The sequence below is a fragment of the Gorilla gorilla genome, chromosome 14 (assembly GCF_029281585.2).
Source record: "Gorilla gorilla gorilla isolate KB3781 chromosome 14, NHGRI_mGorGor1-v2.1_pri, whole genome shotgun sequence".
In the NCBI taxonomy this organism is placed as follows: domain Eukaryota; kingdom Metazoa; phylum Chordata; class Mammalia; order Primates; family Hominidae; genus Gorilla; species Gorilla gorilla.
Genome location: NC_073238.2, coordinates 114,077,023 through 114,095,499, shown reverse-complemented (window position 1 = coordinate 114,095,499; position 18,477 = coordinate 114,077,023). Strand labels below are relative to the sequence as shown.

Sequence of the window (18,477 nt, the reverse complement as noted above, 5' to 3'; positions counted from 1 at the left end):
CGTTGCTTTCAACCCTTAGCAGAGGGACTGACGCACAGCCCTGGCTAGGAAGCCAAGAAGGGCTGCCGGGTGTCTTCTAAATGCCTTGCAGTGGGGAGGGCTGTCCTGGGGCAGCAAGATGCCCAGCACCTGGGACATTATGGTGCCCTCAGGTGATTCACGCTCAGCTGCCCAGGGCTGGTGGACAGCGTAGAGCGAAGGCAGAAACCTTCTAGTTTGTTTTCCCACCAGAGGAAAGAGAGTCGTAGATTAAAAAAACAAAACAAAACAAAAAAAACAGTAAATAACAAAACTAGAATTGAAAAGAATTCATTTTGGTTGGCTGGAAAATGATCAGATGGAATTTAACAGAGATATGTACTGTCCTAGACTTAAAAGGTCAGGTAGGATTTGAGAGACCTGACTCGAGAGCATTTTATGTGAAAATTCCTGAGTGTTTTCAGCAGGCCCAGTTTAACTGGCCACACCAGTGATGCAGCTCCTTACACAAGAGCGTGCACAGGCACACACACACATGCACACTACTAATGCATCATATGCACATCAGCTGTGGCTGAGTGCCCTGGCCTCGCTGCCAGGTGGCTGAGAATGCTGCCACCCTGGTGTTCTGCCTCTCTCACAAGCTGCCATCCGCACAATGCCACAGCTCTTGATTCTGCCCTTTGAAGTAACCGAGAACAACCCTATTCTCTTTTCCTACATAAAGCGCTTTGCGGGTGTGACAGCCCTCTCCTTCCTCCCTCAACCCACTGGCTTTTCTCGGCCCCCACCCAGGCCTGTGGGTACCATGGCTTGTTCTGCTGTGTTGCTGTCTCTGCCCTCTGCCCTGAGCCTGCTGACTCCTCTTCCCCTGGTGGGTCTTGGGGCCCCTGCCTTTTTCCATGTCTCCCAGACTAGAAGGCCCCCAGAGCGAAGTCCTCATTGCCCCACTGCCTTCTGTCCTGGGCTCCCTGCAGCTGTGTCTGTGGGGTGATAGCTTCTCCCCACCACTGTGAACTCCCAGTATGAGGGCTGTGGCTGCCTTTGCTCATTCCTGTGTTTCAGGATCCAGTTCCTTTCAGCCCATCCCCTCCCATTTGTGCACACCGTCTCAGAACACCGCGCCCAGAACTGAGTGTGACACCACGGGTGTGGTATCGCCAGGGCAGTGAGGCCACTGCCCTCCAACAGTCTGGGCCCTTAGCTTCAATGAGAGCAGAGGAATGCATTAGTAGTGTGCATATGTGTGTGTGTGTGCCTGTGCATGCACTTGTGTAAGGAGCTGCATCACTGGTGTGGCCAGTTAAGCTGGGCCTGCTGAAAACACTCAGGAATTTTCACATAAAATGCTGTCAAGTCAGGTCTCTCAAATCCTACCTGACCTTTTAAGTCTAGGACTGTACATATCTCTGTTAAATTCCATCTGATCATTTTCCAGTCAACCAAAATGAATTATTTTCAATTCTCATTTTATTATCTACTGTTAATCATCTCCCTCAAACTTGTATCATGTCTAAATTTGATTAGTAAACCTCTACAACTTCGTTCAAGTTATTATTGATGAAAATGTCAAACAGGTCAGGTCAAAGAGCCCAGAATTCTGTGTTCAAGGGGTTAATCAACATTTTTAATCAGTTTCAAACCCACTTCATTGCACTATCATTATCCATTCTGCATGTCACCAACATCTCTCATAAGCTGATGAGATGTTGTCAAAGGTCTTGGTGATATCTTGCCAACAGGATTGGTTTGGTGTCCTAGACCACAGCTGTCTTTTCAACGTTCACAAACCATCTATTTGATAATAATCTGTTTAGGCTTTTGCCAGACGTGAAACTTCAATTCTGCCACTTGGTTCTCAGAATTCACACTTTCCTTTTCCTTAGGAACATTTTCAAGCTAAGTGTTCCTCCCTGTGCTTTCTCAAGCCTCCATCAGGTTGTGCAGGGAGAGGGGCTGGAGGACTCAGGCTGGATATGTGTCATGTGGAAGGAAAACTCTCTCTGATCAAGGTGGTCTTTCCAATCTTGGGTGGAAATAACCTGTATGATGTTCCCTCCAGTTAAGGATCATTGTCATTGGTGGAGGTAACTCAGGCCAAATGGGAGCTGGCCTGCCTTCCTTCCACCTACTATCCACCACCATGATGCCATAGCCCCCAAACAACTTGGCCACTCTTAATGACGTTTATTTAAATGGCTTGGAAAAGCTACTTTTACTACTACCTGTAGTACTTCAAGCGCAGCTGAGGACTGGCTGCTTCTTTGCACCCAGCCAGCACAAACGAATCCATTTGCTGTCCACACTCAGCAATCTGGAGATTTGGCAAATAACGATTCATAATCTGGAGTGATGAAGTGTGACTTTAGGCCACAGCTCCACCTGGCACATCATCATCCCTCCACTGATGATACATTTGGTTTGGAATCCAGAGGATGCTGATAATGGGCTGGCTACACACAGGTCACCAACACAGGGCAGCAGCACAGACTGCATGCAGGCCCTGCCCTGGAGAGGGAAGAACCCCTTAGGTCTGGGATGGCTGGGCTGGGTTGTAAGTCATGTAGGTGACATCCTGGAGTAAGAATGAAAGCTTTCTATGTACACAAGACTTCCTTCTGAGTTCATTCTCTCAGACATGAACGACATGTGCCGCGGTGCTGGTTTTGACAACTAAGACTGGCTTTTCACAGGTCTTGGCAGGAGAGAGCGTCTGCTGTCACAGCTTGCAGCGGGCTCGCTCTTCATTCTCTGCGGGGCAGATCATGCCCCTTTAGCCAAAGCTGGCTTCAGAGCTTTAAGCGATTTTTCTGGGTGAGAAGACAAGTGTGATAGGAGAACTTTCACTGCCCACTGACCTGGTATTTTCACCAGATTAAAAACAATTGCTAAGTAGCAATAATGTTAGCACAGTTCTTTAAAAAGAATAAACAATTACACTAAGAAAGGGCACGTGAAGGTTTCCCATAGTGTCCAAAACTAAACATCCATGGCAAACTGAAACTGCATGCTTGGGCTTGGGTATGCGACGACAACCAGCCAGCAAGGACGAGAAGGGTCAGGGGATAGGTGTTCCGATGGGTGCTTACCCAATACTCCCCAGTGGAGGGGTGCGGTGCAGTGCTCACAGCCCTGCAAGTTAGCCAAGTGGCCCCTGCTGTCCTTTCTTTATGTAGTTTCAGTGGTTCCCCATATAGACAGTAAGAACTGGAGCAAAAACTAGCAGCACAGAGAACAGTTGTCTGTAGGGCTCTTTGGTGGACACTAACAATTACTGCTGCGGCTCTCACTATTCCTCTGCTCAGAGAAGCCCAGCACGCCCAGTCCCCACACGTCTCATTACGGTCTCTCCTGGGAAAGCTTATTCGGCATGTGAAGCATCAACTCCTGTGCTCAAATTACAGAAAGACGAAATTGAGGCCTGCGCAGACGTGAAGTCAGGTAAGCAAAACACACGTTAAGCATTCCTAATCTGAAAATTCAAAATTGAAAATGCTCCAGAATTTGAAACTTTTTGAGTACCAACATGGCAGTACAAATGGAAAGTTCCACACCTGACCTCATGTGATGGGCTGCATGTCAAAATGCAGGCCACAACATGTAGTTTATTCAGTGTCTCCAAGGGAAAAGAGACCCTCTCACCCTCCTTCAGCTGTGACGTGCCTTTTCTGCACATGCCCCGATTCCCCCACGCAAGCACATGCCAGTGGGCAGGTTCCCCACAATGCCCTGCATGGGGCCAAAACCCACGTGCGTCACTCACTGTGCTTTTTTGCTTACTTTGTGCTCTGTGTTATTAAAATGTTGTTAAAATATCTAAAAGGCCTGCAGGTACCCTTCTGGGTAACAGTGATAAGGAAAAGATTTATGTTTATCTATAGCACAGAAAGTCAAGCTGTTGGAGAAAGTGGAGAGCAGTATAAGTGTGAAACGTCTTACAGGAGAGTATGGTGTTGGAGTGACCACCATATAGGATCTGAAGAAACAGAAGGATAAACTGTTGAAGTTCTGTGCTAAAAGTGATAAACAGAAATTAATGAAAAATAGAGAAACACTGCATAAAGCTAAAAATGAAGATCCTGATCATGTACCGAGGATGGATCCCTTGGTGTTGCAGTGAACACCTGCCACTTAATGCTATGTGGGTCAGGAAACAAGCAAGGATCTATCAGGATGAACTGAAAATGAAAGGGAACTATGAATATTCAACATGTTGGCTGCAGAAATTTAAGAAAAAACATGAAACCAAATTTTTTAATGTGGTGACAAAGCATCATGAAGCAGCAAAGAAATTCATTGGTGAGTTTGCCAAGGTCATTGCTGACAAAAATCTGATGCCAGAACAAATCTGTAATGCTGATGGAACATCACTGTTTTGGTTTTATTGCTCCAGAAAGACACAACTACAGCTAATGAGACAGCCCCTCCAGGAACTGAGGACATCAAGGGCAGAACAACTTTGCTGGGATGTGCTAATGCAGCAGGCATGCATAAGCGTAAACTTGCATGACAGGCAAAAGTTTGTGTCCTTGCTGTTTTCAAGCAGTGAATTTCTTACCAGACCATTAGTATGCTAACAAAAAGGCATGTTTAACTAGGGATATCTTTTCTGATTGGTCTCACAAACATTTTGGACCTGTGGCTTGTGCTCACTGCAGGGAAGCTGGGCTGGATGATGACTGAAATATTTTGTTATACCTTGACAACTTTTCTGTTCATCCTCCAGCTGAAATCTCATCAAAAATAATGTTTATGCCATGTACTTTTCCCCAAATGTGACTTCATTAATTCAGCCATGTGGCCAAGGTATTCTTAGATCAATGAAGGATAAATATAAAAGTACCTTCTTGAACAACATGCTAGCAGCAAATGAATGGGTATGGAAGATTTTCAACAGGCGTTTAGCGTTAAGGATGCCACACATGCTGTTGCCAATGCATGGAACACAGTGACTGAAAACACAGCTATGCAAGCCTCACACAACCTCTGGCCTGTGCTATGTTCAGTGATGATGATGAACAAGGTGGTGACTTTGAAGGATTCCACACGTCAAATGAGGATAAAATGATGCCTGACCTCCTAACAGGTAAAAAATATACCTTCGGAGTCTGTCAGTAAGCCAGAAGAAGTGAATATTGAAGTTTTTATTATTTTATTTTATTTTTGAGACAAGAGTCTTGCTCAGTCACCCAGGTTGGAGTGCAGTGATGTGATCTCGGCTCACTGCAACCTCCACCTCCTGGGTTCAAGCCATTCTCCTGCCTCAGCCTCCCAAGTAGCTGGGACTACAGGCATGTGCCACCATGCCTGGCTAATTTTTGTGTTTTTAGTAGAGATGGGGTTTCACTATGTTGGCCAGGCTGGTCTCGAACTCCTGACCTCAAGTGATCTGCCCACCTCGGCCTCCCAACTTGCTGGAATTACAGGCGTGAGCCACTGAGCCCAGCCAGATATTGTAGTTTTTAACATCGATAAGGGGGCTCCAGCTGTTCATTAACTGACCCATGGTGAAATAGCTGAGATGGTTCTGAGTCAAGGTGACTGTGACAACAGTGATGATGGAGATGATGCTAACACTGCAGAAAAAGTGTCTACAGACGACACGGAGAAAATGTGTGATGGGCTTACTGAAGGACTAGAGCAGCATGCATTTTGGATAAGGGATACTCAACTTGTAGGGACAGAAAACCAGGTTCATGCTTCCGTGAAATAAAAATGCAGGGGAAGCTGCATGCTGTCTTAGGTCTGACTCCAGCGCAGGGTGGCAGGGAGACCCTAGCTTTGGAGTTGGCCCCATGTGACCACATGCAGGGGACCAGGCTCTGACTCTCTGTTTCCTCGCAGTTTGGGAGATGAGAGGGATGCATGTGAGAAGCCCAGAACAGTGACGGGCACATGACCAGCGCTCAATAAACATGACCTCTCAGGACCACTATTCTCCTATGGAGGGCAGCGGGGCCAGGTGTTTGGTGGGCCCTAAAGAAGTTAGAAAGACAGGAACAATCTTTTTAAATGGTGAGCATAACATTCTAACAAAAAGACTGTGTTGTTCTAAAATACACTTTATGTATTTATAAAGTTTAGCAAACACACAACTCTGATGACTATATAAATAATGGTATTTATAGATGGTCAGCCCATCTCTCTCCCTATCGAAAGCACCATAGTTTAGCCACAACACACATTAACTCACATTGAAACCCTGGACTACTTCATTTTCTCTGCAGGCTGCTTCCTGTCTCTGTAGTCCAGCTACTGGGATGAGAAGCATCAGAACTCACCACGAGCACCTGATCCGATCTAACATCCACAGGAAGAGAAAGTTTCAATGTAAAATCTCCCGATGTCAGGTTGTTAAAGTACAGGAATGAATGTTTACAGAAGGTCTCCTCTGCTCTAAGGACTGGCACTAGGTACTTGCATGAGTTGGGTACTGGGTTAGGGCCTTGCATGGATCTGGTCTCCCTCATAGACGGTGAGCTCCCTGAGGGCTGGCACCAGGCCTGGCTTGCCTCCCCCCAACACAGAGCCTGACACACCCGGTGCCCAGCACCGGTTAGAGAAGGCTGAACGTGAAGATCAAAAGTGACCAATAAACATGTGGAGGACAAAATGAGAATGCTGGCAGGACACTGAGACTCTGGAAAAGACTATGCTAGGATAGACACGTGTTCCGGCATGAGTGGAGGCAATGGCGAGGCGAGGCGAGGTGAGGCGCGGCGCTGCATGCTGCAACTTCATCAGTGTTGGCTTCATGGGCTTGCAGTCATTCATTGGTCTGGAAAATTTTAAAAATGTCTCAAAGAAATTTTCTAAAAAGGCGTTCTTTCAACATTCCCTCTCCATCTCAGAGCACAGTCAGTACCTTCCTCCTGCTCAGGCATCACAAGAAGTTTCTGCCTAAAAATCCTCACCACAAAATATCAGATTAGAGTGCAGCTTGGTTTCTAGCCCCCAAATCGAAATGATTCCTTCCTCTAACTTCATTGAGAAGCCAGCTCTAGTTGGGTTCACCTCCAGCGTGCTATGCTTTCCTGTCTTCCACATCTACTTATTTCTTATTTCTAGACGCTAACATTCCCCAAATGTAACATCCAGAGCCTACTTTCCGTAACAGGAAACCTGACTTCCAGAGGTGAGGAGCAGAGATAAGGCTACTCAGAGGACACCAAGGTGCAGCTGGTGCTGTGGCAATGGCAAACTCCAGCTCCACCCTCACGGGGATGAAGACCCACTATGGAGGTGTCCAGGGTGCCCCACCAGAGCCCCCACAGGGATGAAGACCCTCTTGGAGGTGTCCAGGGTGCCCCAGTGGAGCAAGGCGTGACTCCATCAGTTGCCTTTCGTCACGAGCTTCTGAACCACAGGCGTCAGCAGCCCTCCACCAGCCCTGGTGTGACGCTTCCACATGGCTGGCTGACCAAGGCAGGGGAGCATGACAGAAATAGGCGTTGCCACAAGAGCACTGTCACTGTCACCTGACAATGTTCCAAAGGAGAGCAAGATGGAATACATTCCCCTATAACGTGCTTTTCAGAGAACCCACTGAATGAGGAAAACACCCTAGAGATGGAAATAAATCTGTACCAGTTTCTCTTTCCTTATTTTTTATTTTTAAACATCTATGATTGGGATGTGTGTGCCTACTACCTCAAGATAATTCTCATTTAAGAAAATGCCAGCCTGGGCGACCCTTGTCTCTACAAAAAAAAAAAAAAAAAAAGAATTAGCTGGGCTTGGTGGCATGTGCCTGTAGTCCCAGTTACTCAGGAGGCGGAGTTGGGAGGATGGCTTGAACCCAGGAGGTCGAGGTTGCAGTGATCCATGATAGCACCACTGCACTCCAGCATGGGATACAGAGCAAGACCATGTCTCAAAAAAAAAAAATAAAAATAAAAATAAAAATAAAAATAAAAATAAAAAAAGGGAAAAAGGAAAAGAGAAAAGAAAATAAATGAAATCCCACTTTGGTATTTTACTTGCAATTCAACTCCTCTTTGACATAAGTAAAATGGGACATTCATTCCAATGAGATTTCTAGCAACTCCCCTCAGTGAAAGACTCCTTTTGGTTTATTCAAACTAGAGTGTGGTTTTCTTTAACTTCCCTTTTAGCTAAGTGCGTCAAAAACAAATTTTTTTTGGGGGTTTTACTTCCCATATTCTGACGCTTGCAGAAAGCGATGCCCACCTGAAGACGGCCCCCACTCGATCCTGAGCTCACACTGGGTGCAGGGTAGCATGCACACCCTGTTGGGGGAGCCCAGATGTGCTGGGCCTGCCTCGCCCACTGCTGTCATAGCAACTGGCACCGGTTACCTGTTGGCACCAGCCGCCCACCCCCATGCTGACGCATGGCCGAGACCCTTGCAAGGCAATGCAGCCCCCACCCCCCTCTCCCTGTCTGACCGCTCTCTTCCTTGGGAGAACTGCAGATCCCCCCTCCTTTCACATCTCTTGGCTGAACTCAGGTTTCTGGTTATTACAGACCCTGCCAAGGTTCTGGGCTGCTCTGAGACCAACTGTGTCTAGAGCCTCGTCAGGGTCTTGTATGGAGCAGGTCTTTAGTTAAGGCTGGCTGAGCTCCTTTGTGTACATCTCTCAGAGCACCCAGCAGAATGAGACACCCCACAAAAGTTGGTTACTATTTGAGTACAATCTAGTATTTCATTGTAACACATCTAACTTTGGGATCTTGTTAGAAAACATATTTCCAATCTACTAGAGCAAGCAATGGAAAAACCTGGCATAATACCACTCTCTAGCACATTTTTTATGTGAAAACAAGAGCTCTGAAAGGGAAGTCTACTGGCCACACCTTCGTGTTCAACCCTTCTCCGACCGATGCTGGGGCACCTGTGTGTATTAGGCTTTTCATAGGGTAGGAAACAAGGCAGACATGGCCCCAGCCCTCAGGAAGCTCGCTGTCCACAGGGAGACCAGACGCCATGGGAGGCTAACCCAGTACCCAATGTGCTGCCATGCTTGGCTACTCAGAGCAGAAGCACGAGATGTGTCTCAAAACCAAGAAATATTAGAGCCCTGCTTTCAGAAGGTGAGCACTTTAGGAGTTTCGGTGGGTTTTCTGGAGACAGTGGTAAGGATTCCTGAGATGAGAAGAGAGGAGACAGCCTCATTAAGATTTAGATTCTCTAATACTAAATACATTTTGCTATTTATCAGCTAAGAGTGAAAGCACCTTGTAGGTTTAAAGCCATTCTCTCTACTTGGGCTAATGGATATCTCAGAGACATAAACAGAATCCACACGACGTGTCATGTGAGTTGACCAAAATTATGGGACGCCATTGTTTTGGGCTCCAACAAACCAGAAGACCAAACTAAATGGAGTCACTCATGCTAAATGCCACATAATCAAATTGAAACTTTAAGGAAGCAGACAGATCCCAAACAAGAAGACCTGCTTTTTCTAAAAATAGGAGATCCCAGACTACACAAGTCAGCATAATAAGGAACTCCCCTCTGCTTTAACCCTTAAAAAAAAAGCAACCTGGCCGGGCGCGGTGGCTCACGCCTGTAATCCCAGCACTCTGGGAGGCCGAGGCGGGCGGATCACGAGGTCAGGAGATCGAGACCATCCTGGCTAACATGGTGAAACCCCGTCTCTACTAAAAATACAAAAAATTAACCGGGCGTAGTGGCGGGCGCCTGTAGTCCCAGCTACTCGGGAGGCTGAGGCAGGAGAATGGCGTGAACCCGGGAGGCGGAGCTTGCAGTGAGCTGAGACTGCGCCACTGCACTCCAGCCTGGGTGACAGAGCCAGACTCCATCTCAAAAAAAAAAAAAAAAAAAAAGCAACCTGAAGTAACTCAATGTTAATCTATCAGTTATTTTTCTATTGCTCTGTTTCCTTCTTACAAAACGCACTGTTCCAGTACTGCCTGGTGGGAGCTCACATTCTGTTTTGTAGAATGGAGGCTGCACTAATTCATTAAGTTGCAAATAAAAGCCAAATAGATCTGTCACTAAATTTGCTGTAATTCTGTCGTTTGACATGCATTATAAATGTATTATTAATATTAATGCACCAAATGGTAACATCTCTTGTCTGGGCAGTTGCACCATGTTTCCTGGGCCTGGATAGAGAAAATTATAAGATTATAACCTGCCCCCTCCTCTGTGTCCAGTCCAACCTCTTGGGAAACCCAATGATGGTGTTTCTTGTATAAGATCCCGCATGGTTCCTTGGTGTCTAGAGTATAACCACATGCCACACATCAGACCCTTGGCGAGCCTGTCTGGCCTCCTTTCTGTCCAGCTTCTAGAATCCCAAGCAGTGCCCCGGCCCTCCAGTCCCCTCTACTCCAGCCCACCCATCCGTGGCTCCCCACCTCCCATGTACTTGTCCTCAGGCCCCTCCTCTGCAACACCACTGCCCTGACGGCCTTTCTCGGCCTCAGCAGCACCTGAACACTTCCACATGCTCTTTGTCCACCTGTTTCCCTGCCCTGGGCTCACAGCTCCTCAGGGCAGGACATTCCGCCTTATCCATCTGAGTGTTTTCAGAATTCAGCACAGTGCTTAGCCCTGGTGCAGAGCAGACAGCTGGTCACTGTCAGCTAAAGGAAGGAAAGACATGAATCGGAGAGAGGAAGCTGAAATTTGCTCATCTTCCTTTTGTTAAGTCCCAGCTTTGGTCTAGTCTTATTTAACTTTCTTGTCTGATTTTACCTAACAGTCATGTTCTAAGCTTTGGGAGGGTTCAGAAGAGATACACTTGATGAGTTTTTCCCCCTTTGGTTTTAAAAAAATCAGAAGCAAATATGAGAAAAACTTAGTCATTTGTTAATTTTGAGTATGGGTCGTAGTAGTATAAAGATACCTGTTTAAAAAAAAAAAACAATAAAAAAGAGAGAGATGGAATAATGGATATACTTATTATTATTATTTTGAGACAGAGTCTTGCTCTGTCACCCAGGCTGGAGTGCAGTGGCGCGATCTCAGCTCACTGCAAGCTCTGCCTCTCGGGTTCACACCATTCTCCTGTCTCAGCCTCCCAAGTAGGTGGGACTACAGGCACCCATTACCATGCCCGGCTAATTTTTATTTTTTTATTTTTTAGTAGGGACAGGGTTTCACCATGCTAGCCAGGATGGTCTCGATCTCCTGACCTCGTGATCCGTCCGCCTCAGCCTCCCAAAGTGCTGGGATTACAGGTGTGAGCCACCATGCCCGGCCTGGATATACTTATTTCTAAGATAGCAGATATTTGAGCATATTTGATTACTCAAAAGAGTTTTATCAAGTGGCCTTTGGTTTGGCATTTTTGCTGTTGTTGTTGACAAACAGTTTCTATTTATCTTCTTCTTCCTCCTCCTCCTCTTTCTTGTCTACCTTTCTCCGGGCAACCCTGGCAGGACCTTCTTGCCACCCATTTTCCCTTTAGACTCAGAGCCGGTGACACCGCCTGTCCTTCTCCAGCAGCTTCCCCACCTTGGTGTCCTAAGGCTGCTTCTCATGGTCACTGATTCCACAGCTCACCAAGCTTGTCTACCCATCTCCAAAAGCAATCCCAGGGTCTCTGGATTTGATGCTGGGGATCCTGAACAGAACAGGCAGTGGTCTTTGGGGGGCATTAGGGGCCTTCTCCTTGCCTCCCTTAGCTGGTCCATAATCCTTCATTTTCCCCCCACAGCCTACTTTATCCACCTTTGTCCTTTCATCAGATTTAGACTTTTCTTTCCCCAGACATTATCTTTCAACTCTAAGAGCACTTGGAAAGTTCTGTGAAATTGATAGGAACTTGTGGGGTTTTCTTCTGATCTTCCTCCCCGCACGTCTGCACAGGGAAGGCATGAGCAGACATCTCACCCTGTGGTTTCCGGGGATCGCTGTTGCCATCCTGACCGTCTAGCTAGCAGGCCAGGAAGCACAGGGCGCACTGTGTGGCTTGGCACTCTGCAGCCTCCCACCGCCTGCCTGCACAGCAGCCTCCTTCTTGGGATATTCTTAAATGGGGCTGGGGTGGCATCTCTGAGGGGTGATGAATTGGCAGAGGTGCCGTGGGTTTACTCACCAAAAAACGGGAGTGGATTCTGAAGAACTAAAAATCTTGAATCTTAATAACAGCAAAAATAGCAAAAGTAGAAAAGGTGGCAAAAGATTTCTATGGCTATCAAACTACTATTGGATTTATTAAAGGATGCACATTCTTCTTAGAATATTCTGCTTTCAAAGTACATGGCATACATTTCATGTCTACCAGGTTTTCTTGAACTCTAAATTCCTAAAGTATCTGTTTACAGCAGAAAAAACTCAAATAATAATTTCTATTTTTCTTGGCTTAAAAAATTACTAAGTTTCTTAATGCATTAAAATTACGTGGCTCTGATATTTAAATGAAGAAAATACAAACATTTAATTGAAAAAGTAAGCAAAAAAAGCTTTTGTTAATTCAAGTTATCTTAACATGTTATTAACAAATATTTTAGACAGTGGTTAAACAAACTGGCCAAGAGATTATACAATATAAATTTATAAACTTTTTTGTAAGCATCTTGAGGGCAAGAACAGTATCTTTTTTATCTTTTATAATCTCTATAGTGCCCACTGCAAGAAACACCAAGAGCCTGCAGAATGAATAATGCCAGTAAGAACCTTGCATCTTTAAGGCAACAATGGTTTATAACAGCTATTTGCAGGATAATCAAGAAACACCAAAAACAAGATTTAGAAAATCAATGTATAAGAAAGTATATGTTAAAAACAACCCCTCATGTTTTTACAACTTCTCATAACACAGAGCGAGGAAGAAATTAAGTGCTGTTTTAAACTGATGTTGACAAGAAGTAACCTCGCTGTTGTCATTCTGGGATGATCAAGGAAAAATGACTCATTAAACAAAAAAAAAAAAACAACCCTGAAGACTTCAATCACACACATACTCCTTTCACTCCCTTTTTGACACTTTTTTTTTCCTGAAGTGCCCAAACTGAGAAATATATCACCTTTAAATACCTCGTCTTAACGGCTGCCCCATGAGGAATGTGACTCACTGCTGTATCAAGTAAACAGTAACATAACGGAATTTTGATATTTCTTTTCAGCTGAATTTGACAGCAGTATCTTATTTTTTAAACATGTTATAGAAAGATTTTACACATGGCAGGTTATTGGGCTTTTCTTATCCATGGGGATAACCTTTGTCTAGAAATTCTCTAGAGGAGGTAGAAGAGGAAAACTGTGGCTCCATACTCCACCTGTTAATCCTAAAGAGCTGCTGAAACCATCAGTCTGAGTGGAGAAGCGACAAGCAGGAGGGGCTGGATCAAGTCAATGGGCACGTGACAGTGGTTTCTCTCGAAAACACCTGTCACAGCCTTACCCATGGGTGGCTATGAGATCCCTGCCCAGGGGCACCTTTTGAGTTTTGGGAAAAATGAGGACAAAGTTTTTGCCACAGAGGCAGGTGCGTGGCATTTGTTCACTCTGGGGACAGGGAATGGGGAGGCGATGGCCTGGATGGTGTGGTCAGCTGTGAAATGCTGATCTCAATTTGTTTTGTTTGCTGAAAGGGAAAAACAACAGGCAGAGGGAAACTTCAAAGTATTATGATGGCAACACTCTTAACTTTCTTTTATAGATTTTGAAAAGGTTGTAGTTTGAAATAATTTCAAACTTAGAAAAGTTTCTAGAATAGTACCTGGAACTCCTGATTCCTCCTTAACCAGATTCACCAATTGTTATTTGGCCATAGCTGCTTTCTCTCTCTGTCTCTGTCACACATACACACAATCACACACTATGTACTGACATGCACAGATATTATTCCTAGGCCATTTGAGAGCAGGTTGCACACATCACGGTGCTTTTTTCCTTCATACTTCAGTGTGTGTTTTCTAAGAACAAGAATATTCTCTTTCCTAACCACGGTTGGTATGTACCAAGTCCTGGAAATGTAAAATTCATATAATACCAATATCCAATCCATAGTCCAATTTCATCAACTGATCCTAAAATGGCCTTTCATCAGACATTTTTTCTCCAGTACAAAATCCAGTCCAGGATCACATTTTCCATTTGGGCAGCATGACTCCCAAGTCTCCTTTAATCTGGAACATCGTATTTTTGAAGAACATAGACCAGGTATTTTACAGAATGTCCCTCAAATTAAGTTTATCTTATTTTCCCTTACGATCAAAGTTATGCATGTTGATTGTAACACATAACTGATATGTCCTTTTCAGGATATGAACATAATAATTCTTTGTTCCATAATTGGTGATGTTAATTTTGATAACTTGGTTAAGGTGGTGTCCAATTTCTCCTCTGTAGAATTACGGTTTTCCTTTACAATTAGTAAGTAACTTGTGGAGGGATACTTTGAGATTACAAGCACTCCTCAACCTACGATGGAGTTAAGTCCCAATAAATCCACTGTAAGTTGAAAATATCATAAGTCAAAATGCATTTAGTACACTTAACCTACTGAATATCACAGCTTAATCTAGCCTACCTTAAAGATGCTCAGAACACTTAACATTACCCTACAGTTGGGCAAAATCATCTCTCACAAATCTAGAGTATTGACTATCTCATGTAATTACTGAGTATCGTGCTGCAAGTGAAAAACAGAATGGTTCACAGTCGCTGCCCAGCATCGCAAAAGAGTCTCGTACCACGTATCGCTGGCCTGGGAAAAGAGCAAAACTCAAAATTTGATGTATGGCTTCTACTGAGTATGTATCACTTTTGCACCACTGTAAAATTGAAAAATTGTTAAAGTTCGATCATTATAGGTCAGAGACCATCTATATATAAATAGCCTAGTCTTCATATATTGATCATTTTTCCCTGAATGGATTTTTATTACAATGCTTGCAAATTTGTGATTTTCTGATACTATCATTCTTTGTATATTTATTACTTGACATTCCATTTAGGAAAAGCATTTCCTTCCCTCCAGTGTATGTATTTATATAAATATTTATCTACTATTATAATGCATGTATTCTTACTATCCTTTATTTATTCTGATCCCCAAGCCGATGCCCTAGATGTGGCCAGTGGGATCCCGCAGCTGGCTCCAGTGTCCTTCTGACAGGCCCCAGCAGTGACTGATCACTTCCTTACTTTCCTGGCACACGATGATCCAGGGCTATCCTGTACGTTCCCTACACTGGGCCTGGAATCCACCGTTTTCCTAAAGAGGCCTGGTTCCTTTTAGTGGGGAGGAGTGTTTAGAAACCAGATCTGGGCAGTAGGTGAGCCCACTGCTACCAGGAGGCCACTGCTTCTGAGCCCTCTCGGTCAGAGTGAGGGTATGTGTACACACACACACACACACACACACACACACACACACACACATACACACACACACACACACGCACTCTCATGAGTTTACGATGATAGTGATAATTCCTTTCCAACCCCACAGGGTTCTCCCTTGCCTTCTCCTGCTTTATATATTTATTTTCCTTCTTCCACAATAAAATCAACCTAGTTCCTCATTTGCTCAAATCTATAATACACACAGCATAATTTTAGAATTGCTATACTCATACCTTTATGAAAACTAAACCTTGAAGAAATGTTTAAGATTTGTTTGCAGTTCTTTTTGTTTCTTCATTAGACTGAGGGTATATCAGGTTCAAACGTTACTGAAATCCATTTTCCCTCCTTCAATGTGATTATGTTATTCATTTGAAATGCAGTTAGATCATTTGTTTGTTTCTTTTCAGTTTTACATTTGTCCCTGTCCTTTTGGTTTGCTTGCTGAATATGTAAAACATTAACATGACTCAAAACCATACAAAAGTGAAACCATGCCAAAGGCACACTCCCTCCCCATCCTCCCACCTCCTTGTCCCCGATCCTTCACAGAGAACCAATCTCATTAGTTTCTTGTATATATGAAGTGTAAGAGCATCTAAAACAAGCTACCATAATGCATTCCCACCCGCCGCCCCCCAACCAATAATGCCTTCCTTAAACTCGTAAGAACCACAATAGCCAAAAAAGGCCCAAAGTCTCTATCATGGTGGCAGATGGACTGCTGTCACCATCTTTGTATTTACACGCTTGATTACTTTTGAGTCCTGTTGATCGAAACTGCTTCAACTCTGAAACATGGATTTAGAATGAGTACCAGGTATTACTGATTAATTACCTGTTCCTCAGAAACTTCTAGAGGAGGGGGCGCTGCTGGCTCAGACTGCCGACCGCCCTGATAGTTTATGTTTTGTCGCTGACGTAAAGGAGGAAAAAGACGATTCCAATTGATCATTCCTCCCTAAAAAGAGATCAACACACAGTTATCACACACAGAAGGAGCAGAATCATCATAATGCTTGGAAGAGCTTTCTCTCAATGCAGTTACATCTATAGACTGGGAAGGAAGTGTCATATTGATCCGCTCTATGCAAGCAATTCAAATTCAAAAGTATCACAACATCCTTCAGTCAATAGCACAAAATTGGCAGCCTGCAGTAGGTGCTCAGGAGAAAAGAAAGTAATACGCAGTGTAAAAGCTGTTTGTGCACTGTGGCTCTGGAAGGCAGTGAAAGACACTGTACAGACACTCCTAATTTCAGCCCGACTGTGACGCCACTGACTGTCCCAACTCCAGTTAACTCTTAGGAGCTCAGGGCTTTGCAGGGTGTGATAGGAAGGAAGACATGGAGACGAGGCTAAGTCACTGAGGGCAGCCAGAAATCTGGTGTTTCCATCACGGCCCTTAAAATGCTCCCCTGCTCTACCTTTCTTCTTCTTATGACTTAAGTAAATCCTGAGCGCACACAGTGGAGGAAGACTGCAGGCTGTGATAAAACCTTAGCAACAGGCTAGAGAGTGTGAAGGGAAATCTGACAAACAGCGAAAAGGTGAGAAGTGAGGATCAGTAACCATCTTTCTGAGGGTGGCTCCACGGATCCTGAAGACCGACAGCAATGCCGTTCCTGGCTTAGTCTATGTCACCAACAAAAAAGAAGCCACCATGGGAAGAAAAATGCATCACATGCTGCTTTAAAAAAATCCATGTTTCTAGCTATATGGCAGTCTTTGAATTTATTAATTTAAATCTCTATTTCTAGAAGTCTTCTAGTCCTGACAAAATTATAGACTAAGATCTGAAACTCTTCCTACTACAAATACCTAAAAATGCTATTAATAGATAAATATTTCTATACACAGCTAAATATGAAAGAAGTAAGTGGAGTTGCAAGGCCTCAGGAACAAGTGGGCGTGGGAAGCAGAGCCGCACACTGTGAGCAGCCTGGGAGACAGGGGAGCACAGGCCCTGCTCACCCAGGACCACTTGGGTTCTATCACTGTTTGAGTTTGGAAGATGAGGCCTTGGGTCTGAAAGAGGCAGCAATTTTGAGCTCAATTATCTGTCTAAAGATACAATCTTCAAATGGCAGCACCCTCAGCGAAAGGGATGAAAAAAAATCAAACTAAAAAGACTGTCTTCCCCCGGAGACAGCAGGAATCTTGGTCCTGCCTGAGAATTAAGAACCACAGGCAAATTTGGGGTTCAAGTTATACTATACATATGTTGTTATATTCATGGTCTCAGAACCCATCAAAAAAGTTACATAAAGATTGGTTTTGGGATGGAGATATCGAAGGAGCCAAGCAAAAGCAAATGTAAAATTACTCTGGAGAGATATTCTCTTGCCTTGGGGTTACATGGGATTTATATAGTTAAAGCTCCAGTGGGGAAAAACTCAGAATTCAAAACTACAAAATCCACAAGGAAATCACCCATGATGAGCAAGTCAGCACACAAAACACACAAGAGGACTGGGTCCCCAAGGACCTGAATATAGGAGGATCTGAAAATGATTACACACTTCAAAAAGACTAGGACGTCACAGAAGGACCTTAAAGAAAAGAATAAGGTATTATGAGAAAAAACAGATGTGAAAAAAAATTAGGGGAACAGAAGCCACTCTCACCTCTCACCTCCTCCCCACAAAAGATAAATCTAAAATATAAAGACGTACACAAGTTGATGTAAAGAGATGGAAAAAAATCAGAGAAATACTAATCAAAGAAAGCTGTTGTTGCTACATTCATGCCAAATAAATAGACCTCGAAGGCAAAAAAAAGGCAGTATTAGGGATAAAATCAATAGAATACATGAATATCATATTTATATATAACACAATGGCATCAAAACACAGAAAGCAAGAATAGAATTACAAGAGAAGTGGAAGCATCTAGACATATATTTAATTTTCAGTATATAACTCAGTAACTGATAGATCAACCAGACAAAAAATAATAATATAAAAAATAACAAGTTTATTTCTGAATGGACATATATACCTTGCATTTAATATTTAGAGAATATACATTCTTTTCCATTACATTTAAAGTATTTACAAAGTAATTGTGTACTAGATCCTATATGAAATATTCACAAATACCAAATCATAAACATTACACAGATTATATTCTCACCATAATGCAATTAAGCTAGAAATCAACATCAAAATAATAACTAAAACAAAAAACCTCACACATTTGGAAAC

General features: G+C 43.9%; 1 protein-coding gene across 4 annotated transcripts in view; it reads right to left on the bottom strand.

Annotated features, from left to right (window-relative positions):
• UBAC2 (UBA domain containing 2) overlaps positions 1–18,477 on the bottom strand; it is a 187,763-nt gene that overhangs the window by 2,957 nt on the left and 166,329 nt on the right. For 2 of the 4 annotated variants that reach the window (XM_019039738.3, XM_055360000.2), the window contains one exon: positions 16,110–16,232. The exons of the other annotated variants lie outside the window; for them this stretch is intronic. In XM_019039738.3, the coding sequence (XP_018895283.1) occupies positions 16,110–16,232 (123 nt within the window). The remainder of the gene's footprint in view (positions 1–16,109; positions 16,233–18,477) is intronic. 4 annotated transcript variants of the gene reach the window in all.